The 18,807-nt window shown below is 46.5% G+C and overlaps 1 protein-coding gene across 3 annotated transcripts in view; it reads left to right on the top strand.

Moving 5' to 3' along the window:
* KIAA1549L (KIAA1549 like) overlaps positions 1-17,470 on the top strand; it is a 314,269-nt gene extending 296,799 nt beyond the window's left edge. For all 3 annotated transcript variants that reach the window (XM_027562705.1, XM_027562704.1, XM_027562703.1), the window contains 4 exons: positions 2,859-2,956; positions 5,488-5,636; positions 6,771-6,922; positions 14,276-17,470. In XM_027562705.1, the coding sequence (XP_027418506.1) occupies positions 2,859-2,956; positions 5,488-5,636; positions 6,771-6,922; positions 14,276-14,557 (681 nt within the window). In that variant the 3' untranslated portion in view covers positions 14,558-17,470. The remainder of the gene's footprint in view (positions 1-2,858; positions 2,957-5,487; positions 5,637-6,770; positions 6,923-14,275) is intronic.
* The last annotated feature ends 1,337 nt before the right edge of the window (positions 17,471-18,807 follow it).

Raw genomic sequence — 18,807 nt, 5'->3', positions numbered from 1 at the left:
ACTGTTCCTGTGCCAGGAACTAGAAACCTGGAACAAGGTAACAGTTTTGAACAATAGCTTCCAGTGAGATCTGAGTCACAAGGCAGCTGGCAGGCAGTCAGGTTCCAAACACATGGAAAAGAAGCCAGAATGCAAATCCAGGAGGACTGGGACCCATGGGGGAACTGCACAGGGAAGGGAGGAAGACACTGCTGAGGGGAATTCCTCAGCCCGGGGCAAAGGTGGCCTTTCTGCTTTTCATGTGACCCTGTAGCTTCCCAGGAGCACCAAGGGTACAGACCAAAGGAGACCTTGATCTCCTGTGCAGGCTTGCTTTGTACCTGGAGAAGATCATCCAAAGTAGGAAATTCCCTTGGTACTTGTCAAAAATTCAGAACTTTTAATCAATTCTTTGGTTAACTGTTACAAGATAGAGACCCCGAATGCATTTTCTTGGCTGGAAAACTGTGTTGACTACAGAGTATGCCTTCCAAGAACCAGGGATAAAAATAAGTTGTCTGTCTCCTCTGCTGATATCAGGAGAAGCCAGAAGAGAGATGAGGGGCTAGACACCTCTTTCTCTGTTTTGGGAAAGGCATGTCCTTACTTGTTGGTTTGTTGATAATAGTGTAAATGCCAAGCTGGAAGGACAATGATTTTCAAACTCTGCAAAACCGTAGGGTTCCGGGAGTCCCCAGGTGCCATCATGCAGGTAAGCAAAGGGTCAAACTCACCAGGGCATCCCCACCCTCAACTTCTACCAGAGCAGTTCTGCTTTGATTTGGTTATGTATTCGGGCTATGTCAGAATGGTTTCATGGCTAAAGAAGTGTTTTTTTTGTGGAAACCCACAAAGTATTTGAGTGCCTTATTTCACAAGGAAAATAAATAATAGAAAAATAAGGCACAGAGGGACTGACGTGTCCACAGAGCGTGAATGACTGAACCAAACGGAGAGCCTAGGTTGGCTGTAAGGGTCTCGGTTTTACCTGCCTCACCTTGCCTATCCCAGGCTTAACTGATTGCCAATATGGCATTTGTTTTCCAGGCAATCTCACCTTTCACATTTGTTTACTACTCATTGTTTCCACCTCTGATTTCAGCTCACAGTTTTTATTTTAGTTTGCTATGGTGTGGGAGTGAAAGGGTGGATAGTGGGTGGGAATCCTTAAGATTTCCTTACATCTTGCAATTCCAGCATGCATTAAAAGCCATGTTTCGCCTAGGATCTACTTGTTATTTAGTGGGTTGGCCCTTATGAGTAGGTAGTCTGCCCTAATGTGTCTGTGCTCAGTCACTCAGTCATGTTTGACTCTTTGCGACCCCATGGACTGTAGCCCCCCAGGCTCCTCTGTCCATGGATTCTCCAGGCATGAATACTGGAGCAGGTTGCCATTTCCTACTCCAGAAATTGAACTCATATCTCTTTCATCTCCTGCACTGGCAGGTGAATTCTTCATCACTGTGCCATGTGGGAAGCCCATAATGCTGGAGGGAAAAGCCCTCGTTCATTTTAAAGAATCCTGTTTATGGATTCTCTCTCTGCTACCTTTTGTCTGGATACCTTCAGGTTTAAAGCCCTATCATCTTGTTCCTTAAGAGATATGGCAGGCCATGATACCTATAGAAAAAAATGAATAAGAAGCACAAGCCATGCTTTGTCTTTGCAGAGAGCATTCCTAGATTTTCTCCTGTTCAGAGGCTGTGGTCTGGCTTGCTGGTCCTGTCTCTGACCATTTTTCTTTTCTCCCCTCCCAAGTTAATTACAATCTTCACTTGACAGTTTGATCCCTTATGTTTAAATAGTGCTTTATAGATCATAAAATACTTACACATACACTGCCTGGCCCGATCTGCTTTGCATCCACCCCTCTGAGCAAGGCATCCTTGTCTCCATCTCAGCAGAAGACACTGAGGTCCGGAGAAGTCACCTGACTTGCTTAGGGACAAAAAGTCTATTTATTAGCAAACCTCAACCCATATTCCGGACTCCAAACCCATTGCTTTCCTCCATGAAATCTGCTTTCCATGAGTGAGAAAATAAGCACAATCAATGATTCATTCTTTATCTAATATTTATTGCCCATCCAGGATATAACAGGCACTGTTCCAGGCATGAAGATACAGCTGACAACAGATCCCTTGCCCTCATTACAGTCTTGTTGTGAATAATAAATAAGCAATGATATAATACCAGAGTGACAACTGCTATGATAAAAAAAAATAAAACAGAATATGGAGCTCCAAGGGAATATGGGGCTGGATGAATGACAGAAAGAAAGAAAGGAGAGAAACATTCCTGGGGAAGCCCAAGGCAGGAAACAACTTGGCGGATTCTAAGACCAACTGAAGGACTCTGACTGCAAGGGCCCGCCAAGGGGAAGAGTGGGGGTAGATGAGACAGAAGAGGGGACTGCTGCTGCTACTGCTACTGCTGCTAAGTTGCTTCAGTCATGTCCGACTCTGTGCGACCCCATAGACGGCAGCCCACCAGGCTCCCCCGTCCCTGGGATTCTCCAGGCAAGAACACTGGAGTGGGTTGCCATTTCCTTCTCCAATGCATGAAAGTGAAAAGTGAAAGTTAAGTCGCTCAGTTGTGTCTGACTCTTAGCGACCCCATAGACTGCAGCCCCCCAGGCTCCTCCATCCATGGGATTTTCCAGGCAAGAGTACTGGAGTGGGGTGTCATTGCCTTCTCCAGAAGAGGGGACTGGGGACATGTTAAGGGTGATGGAAGGGGGACGTTTGAGGAAAGAAGGAAAGTCTTTCTGAGGAGCAGACTCCTCAGAAGTCTGCTTCCCTTTTAAGTAAGAAGAACTTGTGTGTTGATGAGCACCAGATATTAACATGTGTCTCCCTATTTGCTCCTCTCTTTCTCAGGCCTACAGGTTTTCCCAGCTTCCTGAAATGGTCATGGGCTCTCCCCCTCCACCTGTGCCTCCACGGACGGGCCCTGTGGCTGTCGCTTCCCTCAGGCGGTAACACATTCCTTTCTTTGCCTTGTTTGGGATATTGGCAGAAGATTTGGTCCTGTGAGCCCTGCCCTGACATATTTCCTTCATGCCCTGCCCCACCTGTATAGACAATCATGTGCATCACCTGTATAGACAATCATGTGACCAGGGTACCTTGAATGCCATGAAAGAAGTGGGGGCCACAGAGGGTTGGCCTACTTTCTTACCATCGACAATGGAAAGTCCTGTAGAACCCACAGTTGAAAAAACCCAAGGTCAACTGCCCCATACCCTAAAAACCTCATGCCTTGACATTGAGCATCTAAAAATTATTCCAGTTTGGGCCATCACAACAGCTGTCTCAAGTCTGGGCACCTCCTGCAGGTGTGTGTGTCAGAAGACCCTTTGTTACTGAGGGAGCAGTGTGTCTTGGCTCCTGCCCTAACTCTTGCCTTCAGGCTGAAAGTACATGAACTTGGACAGGTCAGCTGGGAAGCATATATTCAGCATTCTCTTTGCTCTGTAACACTATAAAAAGCACATGCTTTACGTATAGACAGGAAACAACAGCCAAGAGCACTGGGGGAGATTGGAATAGACAATGTGTCCAGGGCTGGGAGAGACACTGTGCCTTGGGGTCCATACGGGCCACTGCCCTGGCCTTCCTACCACAGCCTGCCCCAAAATGCTTGTCATGCTGTATGTGGGCCACAGGTCTGAGCTTGGTGAAAACGGTGAAAAGAAATGAGTTTTCCTCAGAAACAACCCTCCCTTCATTTCCAGCAGTTTAGGATGCTGAGCTGTGTGTAGACATCACCCTTTGACCCCAGTCAAGCTCAGAGTGGGGGGGCGGGGTGGGGACAGCAGACCAGGGTTCCACCTTACCTGCCAGTAGCCTGCTGGGTAACCCCAGGCACGATGCCTCACCTGTCTGGCTCCTCTTTCCTTATCTGTCTGCTAAGTCACTTCAATCGTGTCCGACTCTGTGCAACCCCAGAGACGGCAGCCCACCAGGCTCCCCCATCCCTGGGATTCTCCAGGCAAGAACACTGGAGTGGGTTGCCATTTCCTTCTCCAGTGCATGAAAGGGAAAGGTGAAAATGAAGTCGCTCAGTCGTGTCTGACTCCTAGCGAGCCCATGGACTGCAGCCCACCAGGCTCCTCCATTCATGGGATTTTGCAGGCAAGAGTACTGGAGTGGGGTGCCATTGCCTTCTCCATCCTTATCTGTCAAATGAGAGCAAAGGCCTAAATGATCTCAGAGGCTCTGGGAGTCCTCAAAGGTGACCACGTGTGCGGAGCAGAATCCAGGGATTTTCCCAGGATGGTTTTCCAAAGGAGTAGCTGATGCCTAGAAACAGCACGTGAGAAGCCAGAGCTGTGGGAGTGAGAAAAGGAGAGAAGGAGAAAGAAGAGAGACCCCACGGTCCTGGTCCCCCCCACCCACCTCCTGTGGAGTTTAATCCTCACAGCCTGTGTCTGACCCTCCCTGGGGAATAGTTGCTCCTGAGGGTTCTGAATTGGAGGAGCTTGTCATCAGTGACTCATGCTACATTTGCTGAAGGCCCGGACCTACTTCTTATTTCTCCTTTCATGTCCTTCTGCACCATTTGTCATCCTCGCCAAGTATCAGGAGGTCACTCCTCCATAGGAAACCAGAGGGTTGGACCAGAGAGGAACCTTTGAGATGGAGTCACCCTCCTCTTTGAGGAAACTGGGGCTCAGAGAGAGGAGGTAGTTGGGGCTCAGAGAGAGGAGGTAGTTAGGACTCAGACCCCTGCCTCCTGTCCTGCTCCCTGGCACCCCTGTGCAGAGGGTGGCCCTGTGGGCTGGCAGCCTGCTACCTGTTGTGGCTGTCTTTGCCTCCTTCCATCTGAATTTTAGGAAAGCCGGAGTGCCTCTGCCAAAGAGAAGACAGAGACTGGCTAAAGCACCCTTTATACTGGGGTGAGAAGCCAATGCCCCCACCCTAGCCCCCTCTTATTACCTGGCTTTCTGAGCACTAAGTGGAAATGGGTGTTAAGTGGGCCAGATTCTCTGCTTACCTGTGGAACAAAAACGTGTTCTCGCATTCATTAACACTCGACAAGCACTAGGCTTCTGCTCCAGAGAGCAGACCCCAGCCCTAGCTTCCGGAGCTTGGGGCTTCTTGCTTCCAGCTGCTCTCCGGACGAAGCCTTCCCATTGGCTGCCGGTGATGTCATCGCCTGCCAGGTTGACCATCCCCAGCTAAGACCCAGTGCTAATTGCTTGGCTCATGTTTTTGTGGAGATGAAGTGTTCTACTCCCCAGAGACTCAAGAGTCACCCACAGGGGAGCACTGACCTTGAATGTCTAAAAATGACTCCAGCTCGGCCACCACGATGGCTGCTCCAGGTCTGGGCGTGCAGGCCCCCTTTGTCATCAGGGGGCCGGGGGCTGCAAACTCAGGCCCGAAGACCCAGCAGTCCTGTTGCTCGGAGGCCGAGGCGCTCCCCCGCTTCCCCGGGAGCCCCGCCTCACCCCGCGGGCCGCAGTCCCCGCAGGCAGCTAAGGTGGCCTCTCTCCCCGCCCAGGTCCACTTCAGACGTTGGCAGCAAGACTAGGATGGCCGAGTCCGCGGGGCCCGAGCCCGCCCAGCTGCACGACAGCGCCTCCTTCGCGCAGGTGTCCCGAGGCCCCGTGTCCGTGGCGCAGTTGGATCAGTCAGCTTTAAATTACTCAGGTGGGCTAGAGGAGAAAAGTCTGGAAGAAGCACGCGCCCTGCCCCAGCGTCACCCCCTCTACCTCTGTTCTTTGCCTCCCCCGCTCTTCACCTTCTGTCCGCCAGGCTCAGGGATAAAAGCGGCTGTATTTCTGGATCTCCTGTAGCCCTGGCTAGAAGAGCTACTGCTTTTATTTGTTTACAATATCTGAAATCTGACAAAATACTAAGATATATTATAGTCAGGGTGGATGTTAACATCTTTCCAGACCTCAGACCTTTAAAAAAAAGCAATCCGGATACAACTGTCTACCCCCAATTCATTCCCGTTCTCCCCAGAGGTAATTACAGTCCTTAAGTAGTAGGTGTTAACATTTCACTACGTTACAACAATATACTGTATTAATGCTATATATATTTTAAATTTACATAAGTGATGCCAAGCTATACCTTTCCTTTTGCACTATTTTCTTGATTAAACATTGTTAGCAAGGGTTCTCCAGGTTGCTACACTCATATTGATCCAGTTCATTTGTTTACACTGCCATGTGGTATTCCATTATGAGATATGCCACAGTTGATCCTGTCCCCTGATGAGGGACATACTGGTTGTTTCCAGTGTTTCGCTGTTACAAACAATGAATGTGGAGGTTTGGACATGCCCTAATGGGTTTTTTCTTGTAACCAAACCATTCCTTTTAGGCTAAAACACCCAGTTGTCAATACTTAGTAAAGCATAGTGTGTCCAGAAATTCCACCAATGAAACCCATTCCTTTTGGTTCCTCTTCTTGGCTCTTTAAGAACACCCATCCTTCTGGGAGGAAAACCCCCGGCACCAAGGTGTCATTTCCTCTTGCCAGCAGATCAGGGGTGTGGGATGGGGATGGGGGAATTGGTGAAGGCTCGGCAAGGGGAGTTGAGCCATTGCATCTCTAGAAAGCCAGGTCCAAGTCTCAGCAGGTGACTCTACTACTGTCTGGGCAGGTGAGCAGGGGCTGAGGCTACAGGTGGAAATCTGTTGCCCCCCGCCCCCCAGGAGCTCCTTCTCCAATGCCAGAATCCTCCTATTTCCCAGCTTCCCCGAGCTTGTGCAGATGTTAGCCCAGTGGGCAAGGCGCTGGCTTAATCTCACCCATCCATCTCCTCCATGCCAGGTAATACGGTGCCAGCAGTGTTCGCCATCCCAGCTGCCAATAGACCTGGTTTCACCGGCTACTTCATCCCAACGCCCCCCTCGTCCTACAGGAACCAGGCCTGGATGTCCTACGCTGGAGAGAACGAGCTCCCCAGCCAGTGGGCTGATTCGGTGAGACCCTCGCTGATTCCCTGCTTGACATACTTCAGGGAGAAAATGAATGTGAGGCTGAGACTAAGTGTTTTGTTATCTCAGGGCCCCTCTCACCAACCAAGTGTCGAAAGTCAGCCTTGAGAAGAGGCAGTTGGCAATTGGAGGGGGTTGGGTTTGAGGGACTGGTGGTGGTGGTGGTGATATCCTTTGATAGAGATGTCTGAGAACCACTTTCAGTCAGATTCCACCTCTTCCTGGAGGGCACCCTTTATCAAACACATTTTTATATTAACTGTCAATTTTTGAGTATTTTCTATGTGCCAGACACCATGTTAGATGTTCTATTTATGTTGTCTTAATCTACACAAGACCATAATGTAGGTATTATTGTTGTTCCTATGATGTATCCAGCATTCAGACCTGCATCTTCCCAGCTCCAAAGCCTTTACCAAGTTTGTTCCTTTCAACTTTAAAATCCTATAAGAATTTTAGTTGCAATACCAGAAAAAGAAGTATTAGAAGCCCAGGACAGAACTACTTTGCATGTAGATCCGAAGGCTTTCTGCATGTCTTCAGCTGAAGACTGTCTTGTCACAGTCCCCTGGTTTCTTCCTTATACGAGTAGGAGTTTATGGCACAGTCGACTTGGCCCAGCCTAGACCAAAGAAGGGCAGCGACCAGCTGAACCTGAATATGCACACCCAGAGCTGCCTTTCGGCCACCTGTTAAAGCACTGCCAAATGAAAAACAAAAAGCAGGCAAACAGAAGTAGCACAGTGATGGCCCCTAGAGTGGGTGTGAGACCCTCCGTCACGGATAAGAAAGGCAGGCTGTCTTCTGAAGGCCTGTGTTCATTTTAGCATTTGTTTCAGCATTTGTCAATACACATTGACACCCAAGGCCTGTGTCAACTCTTCTCTCTGTCCAGACCCCTGGGGTCCATTCTGTCTACCCCTCAGGTTCACTTCAGCCCCAGCATTGGTGTCTGCTCTTATTGTAGTGATGCCACATTTAAGCATCGTCAGGGTAAAACTACCCTACATATTTATTAATTTTCCTGGTGATCAAAGCTTATCCCTGAGCTTCCCTGGTGGCTCAGTGGCAAAGAATCCACCTGCCAATGCAGGAGACACATGCATTGTGTCTCCCGATCCCTGATTCGGGAAAATTCCACATGCCACAGAGCAACTAAGCCCACACGCCACAACTATTGAGCCTGTGCTCTAGAGCCCGTGCTTCGCAACGAGAGAAGCCACCGCAAGGAGAGGCCTGAGTAGTGCAGAGAGAGAGTAGCTCCCGCTCTCACAACTAGAAAAAAGCTCACACAGCAATGAAGACCTAGCACTGCCATAAATAAATAAATAAAATTGTATATTTAAAAAGTTATCTTTAAAAAAAGCTCATTCCTTTACTTGCCAAAATATCTTTAAAATATGTGCTATCTTGAATTTTAACATTCTGGAATGAATTACATCCTTCTCCCCTTCTTTAGAAGAAAAACATGATTTAATTTGTCTTTAACAAATGATTCAACATCATTATTATGCCTCACTACTAAAATGACTTCTGTAAGATGGGCTCTGATGGTTTGTAGAATTACTTCCCCTGTGTCAAACATCTCCAAACTATGCTTTTTGGAATTACTACAAGGCTTAGTATGGTTTTTCTTTCTCCTGACCTTGCTCCCAGCTCAATCCTTCTATTGCTGCCAATGTCCCCATTTTCAGATATGCTGCTGCTGCTGCTAAGTCACTTCAGTCGTGTCCGACTCTGTGAGACCCCATAGACGGCAGCCCACCAGGCTTCCCCATCCCTGGGATTCTCTAGGCAAGAATACTGGAGTGGGTTGCTATTTCCTTCTCCAATGCATGAAAGTGAAAAGTGAAAGTGAAATCGCTCAGTTGTGTCCAACTCTTAGCGACCCCATGGACTGCAGCCTACCAGGCTCCTCCATCCATGGATTTTCCAGACAAGAGTACTGGAGTGGGGTGCCATTACCTTCTCCGACTTTCAGATATACTCACCCTTAAATATGCTTTGCCTAATGTACTATTATCTGCAAATGAGGCACGTCTGAGCTCATTAGAGTTGTTTGTAGAGTTGGAGTAAATAAACTCTAAGAGAGTAACTAGAGGCATTCCCTACTGATAAGTCTACACATTTTAGTGTGGGAGTGTTTGGCCTGTGTTCTGGTTGTTAGTGGGCCTTTTTTGCTTCCTTTGTCTTGCTCAGCTCTTCTAAACAGCTGAAATCACGGGGTGTGCGTTGATCAGTTCAGATTTTATTTGACTCCGTAATTTCACTAGCAATCTAAATATAATGTGTACTTTTCAGAAAGTAGATGGTACTTAACTTTTGCTAATTAGTCAGTAAACCTGCAGCTTTGTCAGCTCACCCTCTGTGTGCAGGGTGCGCTGGGTGCCTGGCAGGAGTCAGCAGATGTATTTATAAAACCTTGGCCCTTGCCTTCAAGATACTTAGAGATAACACTTAGCCAGGCTTATGGTGACATAACTCTGATGCCTCTGGTTTCATGTTGCCTTAAAAATGAAGGAAAGGTAACCCAGCAAATCAAAACCTAATCTTCTGGACAGGATGACTTGATCACCGCATTCCCCCACCCCATCCCCAGTGTGAGGGAGAGCTAGTTTCTTATTAGCTGTTTTTAAGAGAAAAATGATTGCTACAGCCTAGATGGGTCTTTCATGGAGCCCACTTACTATCTGCAGGTAAGCAGGTATGGCCCCTTGTGTGGAACACAGTAGCCAGGGACCAAGCTGGGAGGTCGGATGCTTTATCGCATTTGAAAGACAGCACAGGAGGTTCAGAGGGACCAGTTGATAAAGATATTCAGATATTCTTTCAGCTTGAGAAAGATATTCCATTGGAGAAAATGTTCACCGTCTGGCATCACCACCTCAATGGACATGAGTTTGAGCAAACTCCAGGAGACAGTGAAGGACAGGGAAGCCTGGTATGCTGTAGTCCATGGGGTCAGAAAGAGTCCAACATGTCTTAGCAACTGAACAAAAACCACATCCATGTGAGATGAAAAAAGTGCCTACCCTCAGCTGGTGTTAGTGGTAAAGAACCCGACTGCCAGTGCAGGAGATTTAAGAGACGTGGGTTCTATCCCTGGGTTGGGAAGACCCTCTGGAGGAGGCCATGGCAACCCACTCCAGTATTCTTGCCTGTAGAATCCCATGGACAGAGAGTTTGGTGGGCTAGAGTCCATAAGGGTCCCACGGAGTCGGACACAACTGAAGTGACTTTGCATGTATGCACACATGCGCCATTTGGATGTCTGGCCTTCCTGATTCCAGGTATCCAGATGTAAGGAGCTAGCTTGCATAACACCTGGACCTGGCTTGATAAATAGATTTCATTCCTGGCGCTAGATGGAGAGGGATTGGGAAGGAGTTACCAGGCTCAGCAGGAAACTGCTGTTGTCTAAAGGGGATGCTTCCCATGGGCACTGGCTACACAAGGACTGATGTTTGGCAGTCCTGGATTTTGGTCCACAAGGTGTGGTGGGTCCCACCTGCATCTCCTGTAAGAGAGGTAGAGTATGTCATTTCCTCATCTTCTGCACTTCTGAAGGGAACATTTCATGCAAAGATGGGCACAATAAAGGACAGAAATGGTACGGACCTAACAGAAGCAGAAGATATTAAGAAGAGGTGGCAGAAGTGGCAAGAATACACAGAAGAACTATACAAAAAAGATCTTTACAACCCAGATAACCACGATGGTGTGATCACTCACTTAGAACCAGACATCCTGGAGTGCAAAGTCAAGTGGGCCCTGTGAAACATCACTGCGAACAAAGCTAGTGGAGATGATGGAATTCCAGTTGAGCTATTTCAAATCCTAAAAGATGATGCTGTGAAAGTACTACACTCAATATGCCAGCAAATCTGGAAAATTCAGCAGTGGCCACAGGACTGGAAAAGTTATTTTCATTCCAATCCCAAAGAAAAGCAATGCCAAAGAAGGCTCAAACTACCACACAATTGCACTCATCTCATATGCTAGCAAAGTAATGCTCAAAATTCTCCAAGCCAGGCTTCAACAGTATGTGAACTGTGAACTTCCAGATGTTCAAGCTGGTTTTAAAAAAGGCAGAGGAACCAGAGATCAAATTGCCAACATCCGTTGCATCATCAAAAAAGCAAGAGAGTTCCAGAAAAACATCTACTTCTGCTTTATTGACTATACCAACCCTTTGACTGTGTGGATCACAACAAACTGTGGAAAATTCTTAAAGAAATGGGAATACCAGACCACCTGACCTGCTTTCTGAGACATCTGTATGCTGGTCAAGAAGCCACAGTTAGAACTGAACATGGAACAACAGACTGGTTCCAAATCAGGAAAGGAGTACATCAAGGTTGTATATTGTCACCCTGCTTATTTAACTTATATGCAGAGTACATCATGAGAAATGCTGGGCTGGATGAAGCACAAGCTGGAATCAAGATTGCCAAGAGAAATATCAGTCACCTCAGATATGCAGAGGACACAACCATTATGGCAGAAAGCAAAGAACTAAAAGAGCCTCTTGATGAAACTGAAAGAAGAGAGTGAAAAAGTTGGCTTAAAGCTCAACATTCAGAAAACTAAGATCATGGCATCCGGTCCCATCACTTCATGGCAAATAGATGGGGAAACAGTGGAAGCAGTGACGGACTTTATTTTCTTGAGCTCCAGAATCACTGCAGATGGTGACTGCGGCCATGAAATTAAAAGATGCTTGCTCTTTGGAAGGAAAGTTATGACCAACCTAGACAGCATATTAAAAAGCAGAGACATTACTTTGCTAACAAAGGTCCCTTTAGTCAAAGCTATGGTTTTTCCAGTAGTCATGTATGGATGTGAGATTTGGACTATAAAGAAAGCTGAGCGCCGAAAAATTGATGCTTTTGAACCGTGGTGTTGGAGAAGACTCTTGAGAGTCCCTTGGACTGCAAGGAGATCCAACCAGTCCATCCTAAAGGAAATCAGTCCAGAATATTCATTGGAAGGACTGATGCTGAAGCTGAAACGCCAATACTTTGGCCAACTGATGCAAAGAACTGACTCATTTGCAAAGACCCTGGTGCTGGGAAAGATTGAAGGCAGGAGGAGAAGGGGATAACAGAGGATGAGATGGTTGGATTGCATCACCGACTCCATAATGGAGATGAGTTTGAGTAAACTCCAGGAGTTGGTGATGGACAGGGAGCCCTGGCGTGCTGCAGTCCATGGGGTCACAAAGAGTCGGACATGACTGAGCAACTGAACTGAACTGAACCGGTGGAGTCCAGTGCCCCCAGCCTGTCCCAGCCACCAGCACCAAGTCAGTTAATGCTACAGAGCTGGGAGGTCTCAATAGTTGGACACTGACCTCAGCTCCACCTGAACTTGAAAACCAGGGAAAGGGGACATGGCAGCTTCTTTCACAAACAGGGCACCAGGTGCCTATCCTTCAGTGATTTTCAAATTATGCTGCTCAGAACCCTGGGTTCTAAGACACTCCCTTCTGTGTACCATGCACAGTTCAGGGCACAGTGATAAGCAGGTGAGACACAGTCTTGCCTTCACAAGTCGATGCCTGAGATGAGTGATGAAGTCATGAGTGATGACTAGTTATGGAATTTACAGGGAGCCCTTGACTAATATAGGGCTGGGGAAGGTCTCTCAGAAGAAAAGCAGTGTGAAGTGAGACTTGACAGGCAAATCCTGTGTCCTGGCCTTGTGCTCTGTTCCCCCCAGTTAATTACCAGTGTGTCCCCAGCTCACATGGCCCAAGGACTTGGACAGTCTGACTCCAGTTTTCCTCTAAGATGCAAGTGCAATGTATTTGCAACTTCGTCTTTCTTTGCCAGGTCTTGTAGGGAAATTAAAGCCCCAAACTTTGGGACATCCCGTCACTTCTTTCGTTATTCGGGTCCTCCCTGGTTCTCTCCCAGGTTCTCAGATCCTGTCTCCTCTCTACCTCCAGTGGGTCCACCCCCTACACAGTGTTTCTTCCTACAGTACAGACCTTTCCTCTGCCTGCCACCCCTGGTGGCTCCCAGGCCAGGGACTGGGAGAGGCTGATAGGAGCTAGGAGGGGCCTGCTTTCTTACTACATGTTCACCCATCCAGAATTTCTGAATCATCACCCAACTTCCTCCCACTCCATCCTTACCAGCTCCCACACATGCATCTCTGTAAAGAATGGGAACATGATGAATTCCTCAGAAGTGGGCCATAGAAAAGGTAACTCTGTAATTTGGTGTTCAGCGGCTTTCTGATCTGGTCCAGCCCACCCTTCTTCCTGAGCTCCTCCCACACTGCCCACACCCTCTGTGGTCAGACCACCTTACTGAACCTCCCTGGGGACACCGTCCTCCGTGTATTGCCAGGCCTCTGCATGGCTCTTCCTCTGCCTAGAATGCCCCTTCCACCTTGTCTTCCACAAAACAGCCTCTCCATCCTAGCCATCTCCTCTCCAGACTCGGCTAAGATGCTTCTCCTGGAAAGCTGCCTTACTGTCCACATGTGTCCCATCCCCTGCAGCACCCCAGGGCCTACGTGATCCATGGGCACTTATCTCACAGTGATGCGACTAGCTTATGGGATATAAAGGTCTTTTGTGGATTACCCTGGAACAGCATCCCCATGTGTGGCCCTGTTTCTGTGGGCAAGTCGATCCTGAATTCTAAATCATTGTCCTGTCCATATTTCTAGAAGTGTCCATATTATTGGCATAGAACTATCTTCCACTTTTAATGAAAAGAAAATTTTTTCAAGAAGCCAAGATCTTATTCCAGATTCATGACATGATAGTTCAGTGATAAACTCCCAGCCTTGAAGCCAGCCTAGCCTGTCTCTGTGGCTTGTTAGCTGTGGCAGCTTTGACTGAGACACTGTTTGTTTTTGCTTCCTCTTCTGTAAAATAAGAGTAACAATACCTACCTCCTAGGAGAATTGCTTTGAGAATTAAATGAGATCATGATTGGAAAGCCCTTAGCACAGGGCTCGTTCAGCATTAACTGTTGTCATCAGTAATAAATCCCTGAGTCCTTTGAGGTCCTTAAAGAACCACATTTCTCTGCCTAGATGGTGCTTATATTAAAAAGGTAGCCAGGTAGATTCAGATGTAGACTGGGTATGTGCCCACTGTTTGCACAAAGTGTAAAATGCCTATTTAATTCATCCAACCAGCAGAACCAGTGAGTCCAAGTCACCTAGCTTTTATATCTGCACAATGGCGAGTTGCCTTCATTTTCTTCTAAATCTCTTTCCTTGTCCTCAATCCCCTCCTCCTTTGGTATCTAGTGTATCCTGTGACTTGAGCCCATTCCTGATACCTGGCCCTGTCTTCTCTCCCAACATGCTCTGCAGGTCCCCCTCCCGGGGTACATCGAGGCTTACCCCCGATCCCGGTATCAGCAGAACTCGCCCTCCAGGCTCCCTCGTCAGTACAGCCAGCCAGCCGGGCTGCACCCCAGCTTGGAGCAGGCCCCGGTGCCCTCCACAGCAGCCTCGCAGCAGAGCCTGGCGGACAACGACCCATCCGACACCCCCCTCACCAACATTTCCACGGCAGCCCTGGTGAAAGCCATCCGGGAAGAGGTGGCCAAGCTTGCCAAGAAACAGACAGACATGTTCGAGTTCCAGGTCTAATGCCTTCACCCCTTGAGACTTCCAGACTCTGAGGAAGCAGGCTTTGGGTTTTTCCAGGTGTGGTGGGACTGGAGACATGAGACGATGCAGGAGTCTTTCTCAGCCTCAGTTTCTAAAAAGGTGAACAGAGGGGCTTCTGGGAAACAGGAAACTCTTGAACAACGGGATGCTTGGCCTATTCAATTGATTGTATGTCAACAAGCCCGCATGTGGGACCATATGTTTGATACTCTGTTATGTTAACTGTTTGAGCTATGGGTGTATTCCATCCCCTGTGGAGCCTTAGTCAGGAGAGATGAGATGCTTGCTAATCTGCAGATTCCTGTCCAGTACCACATTTTAACAGGTCACCAGAAGAGGGCAAGCACAGCTTTATCTTCAGTGACCTCTGCATGTTAACTGTTTCTGTGTTAAAGGCAATGCAGGCGTGTGAAGAAGCCCCAGACTGTTCTCTCATTCAGCCAGAACTGTAATTATCCAGTCACCTCCAGTCTCCAAGGGAGACACTGACTCCAGCCAAGAAACTTGAGTCCTTTTCTTTTAAAGGTTCATATTCAAAGTCAAATAAATTGGATGAAAATCAGGACTGTCAATGACTGCAGCTACACATAGTCCTGACTCTTCCCCCTCCCCCCAATTAATTCAACAAAGGCCAAGAAAGAGAGAAGATAAGAGGGAATGGTGGATTTGTGTTGACAGGTTCTTTGAAAAGGTGTTGTCATGTTGGAAATAGAGTATTCTGCAAGTTGGGCTCTAGCTGGAAGAGCATCGGTGCTAAGAGCTTTTAGGATCCTACAAAAGAAAAACGGGTTTTCTTTGCCCTGCAGTGAAGGTAATCTGAGAACAGAGCTTCTCTCTTTTTGGGGGGACAATAGATACATCGACTTTTACAAGGAAATCTCTGTCTCTTCAACAATGATGTCCAGCATGTGCTGCCCAGTGATACAAAAGGAAATAGTCATCAATGCCTATTGGAAGCAGGAATAGTGAACCCAGTCTCCCCAGGCTGCAGCCTCTGTTTATAGAAGCTTCTGAATGTAGAAAATCTGTTGATTTATTTTCAAATGTAAATAACATTTTAAAAGGTGTATGGAGTTAGCCAGTCCCCTCCCATACTTGTCCCCATAATTAATAGACATAGGAGGACATTTGCCGCAATGGCGGGCTTCTGACCTCGTGACCATGATGTTGTAAGTTAGGCTTCCTGGCACGGTAGGTCAGCCTCCAGAGCTCTGGGTGGACATTGCCTTGCAGCCCTGAGGCACCAGCTGCTGACTATCAATGCTGACTTTGGGTAGCCCAGGGGAAGGGACACCCTGGTTCCATCACCAACTTTGGGAGCTGTGCTCAATGTCAAGGGCTTTCATGGTGTCTGTTGGGGAGTGAGGTCCTTTCCTGCCTTCACCCACGATCCATCTAGCTTCAGCTTGTATTCATCTCCTCTGAGTCCATCTTTCCATTCTCCTCATGAGTTTCTTTGGTCTTTACTGAGAGAAGAAGGTGGAAATTTTCAAATTGAGAGAAGAGTAGGAATGGAACTGATTAGAGTGAGAGAATCAAACTGTCAAAGCACAGACTTTTCAAAGAAGCTGTTTTTATTTCTCAATGGCAAATTGCCCTTTCTGCAATGTTCTGGAGACGATGTGTCATGGATCCCCCAAACCAGTCTCTTGTTCGGATATTAGGTAGCGTCCTTTTGGTATGCTGGTTGATCTTTCATAGTGTTAGTTTTTTGTTACTTAAAAAAAAAATCAGCTATAAATAAAATGTATTTTTGTAATTTCCATGTGTATATATGGTATATTTCTACCAATGGCCAGGTGTTGTAACCCAAAACCTAAATCAGTTTGCAAACACTGTGGACAGTGCAAGATTTTATTGACAGATGAACACAATGCCTAAGTCTATCCAAATAGGGATTCAGTGCACTTGAATGAACAAAGAGCCAAAGAAACTCAGCCTTTTCATGCAAATGGTATGAGTCTGATAAAGTCAGCTACATTGTCCCGCCTTATCAATGATATTACTATCTCATCAGTGCAATGATATCAACCCAGTACTTTGTCTACTTGGTAAATGCTTGGAAATACTGTATGTGAAAATGAAGTTTCAAGACCTTAGTGTAATTTAAATATATACACATGCTTCCAAGACAGTGTCTACACTTTGGATGTCCCAGTGACTTGCAGAGGAAGAGCCCACAGTGTGCTGTGGTCTGGGTCCAGTTGGCTAAGAGAATGCCGAAAAATCACGGCGAGCTGTGCAGAGTCCCCTGAGATAATGAGTCAGTCAGTGGAGATGACTACAAATACAGCATTCTAAGTCAGACACTCTTTTAAACTAGACACCACAGGTTTAAGAGCAGTATAAGGGAGGAAGACCTTAAGTTGAGGAGAAATCAGTGTGTCCATGTTGTCCCACCAATGCAAAGATGGCCGCCATTGTTTGATGTCCTGTGACTAAGATGGGGGTCCCTTTTCTGAAGAGTCTCCTGACCCTCAGGAGATGATAGATACCTGGACGGCTGGCCCTGAGACAAGGCAGGTGTTCAGAAGTGCCATGAGAGCCCAGAGATTCTGTGTTCCTCATGACCCTCCAGACAGTTGAAGAAACCTTGAAGAACCAGAGGACCTTTGGTGACGTCCAAGAAGGAAGCCAACGTTCGGAGAAGTGGAGTAACCTGCCCAGGCCTTCAGCCCCAGCCCACTTACTCGTGATCGGGCTTGCTTTCCATTTCACCATGCTGCCTGAACGCTTGTCTGTGATGCGTTTCTTGAACTGTGCTAGGAAGTTTAAAAAGTAGACAAGGGTTATATGAGGGACTCCCTACATTCTTGCAAAGGAAAAAGATGATTGAATACAGTGTATAGAGGGCAATGCATTTGTGGCATAATAAACATTTTTTGGAACTAGTTTCGATGTGAGTTTTCTGAGTTCATGAAAAGAAAAGCATTTTGGCTTTTTCTAGAGAGTGCCATCAAGGAAATGGGGTTCTCCACTGCTGTGGAAGACTTTAGGGGTGTATTCTTCTCTTAGTGCCATGGATCTAAACAGGCAGCCTGAGTTGACTAATGACTAAGACAGGGTGGATCATGTAGGAATCAGTTCTCTGGTGCCAGAAGTTATATTGTGCATTTGTTAATTTAAGAATTCAGCAGAAGGGCATGTATAATTTCTGGGTATTCTTGATGGAAGAATGGATAGGATATTGTTGGATTTGTGATTTTTAAAAAAAGAAAAAAAAAAACCTCAGAGTACAGATGGAGGAGGAGAAAAATTTAAATACCTGACTAAAATGCTTCTGTAACAGGCAGGAACTAACAAAATATATAAAAAGATTTAAATCCTGATTACCAATAAATAGACTTCTTTTTCATACATAACATGTACACATTGTTTAATGAATAAAATAACAGATATTATTTTAAAGTCTGAGAACAGAATTTAAATGTAATTCACTCCTTCTGTTACACATCAGAAAGTAGTTTGGACTTTTCTAACAAAATACAGCCAAATATGCTTAGGAAAAGATAGTAGTTTAGCTTAGAGCAGTGACTGACTTGGGTCCAAGTGTTAGAAATTAAATGTGACCATTTAGTCCAATCTGGAAGATATTCTAGTCAAGGGCCTTTGCATACTTGGTCAGATGTGGGGAGTGACTGAGAAAATATAGGCAGACCTCAGAAATATTGTGAGTCTGGTTCCAGACTGCCACAATTAAGCAAATATCATAATAAAGTGAGTCCATTCATTTTGGGATTCCTGGTGCATATAAAGGTTATATTTATACTATAGTATATAGTCTATTAAATGTGCAATAGCATTATCTCTCAAAAAATACATATCTTAATTTAAAAATACTTTATTGCTTCAAAAATGCTAACCATCACCTGAACCTTCAGCAAGTCATCATCTTTCTGCTGGTGGAGAATCTTGCCTCAGTGTTGATGGCCACTGACTGATCAGGGTGGTGGTTGCTGAAGGCTGGCATGGCTGTGGCAATTTCTTAAAGTAAGACAAGTGACTTTGCCAGACTGACTCTTTTCATGAATCATTTCTCTATGACTGCAGTGCTGTTTGATAGCATCTTAACCACAGTAGAACTTCTTTCAAAAGTGGAATCAGTCCTCTCAAAACCCTGCTGCTGCTTTGCCACCTAAATTTATGTCATATTCTAAGTCCTTTGTTGTCCTTTCAGCAGCCTTCTAGCACCTTCACCAGGAGTAGGTTCCATGTCAAGAAACCACTTT

Source organism: Bos indicus x Bos taurus, chromosome 15, assembly GCF_003369695.1.
Source record: "Bos indicus x Bos taurus breed Angus x Brahman F1 hybrid chromosome 15, Bos_hybrid_MaternalHap_v2.0, whole genome shotgun sequence".
In the NCBI taxonomy this organism is placed as follows: domain Eukaryota; kingdom Metazoa; phylum Chordata; class Mammalia; order Artiodactyla; family Bovidae; genus Bos; species Bos indicus x Bos taurus.
Note: the sequence above shows the minus strand (reverse complement) of the source record. Positions and strands in the feature narration are given on the sequence as shown.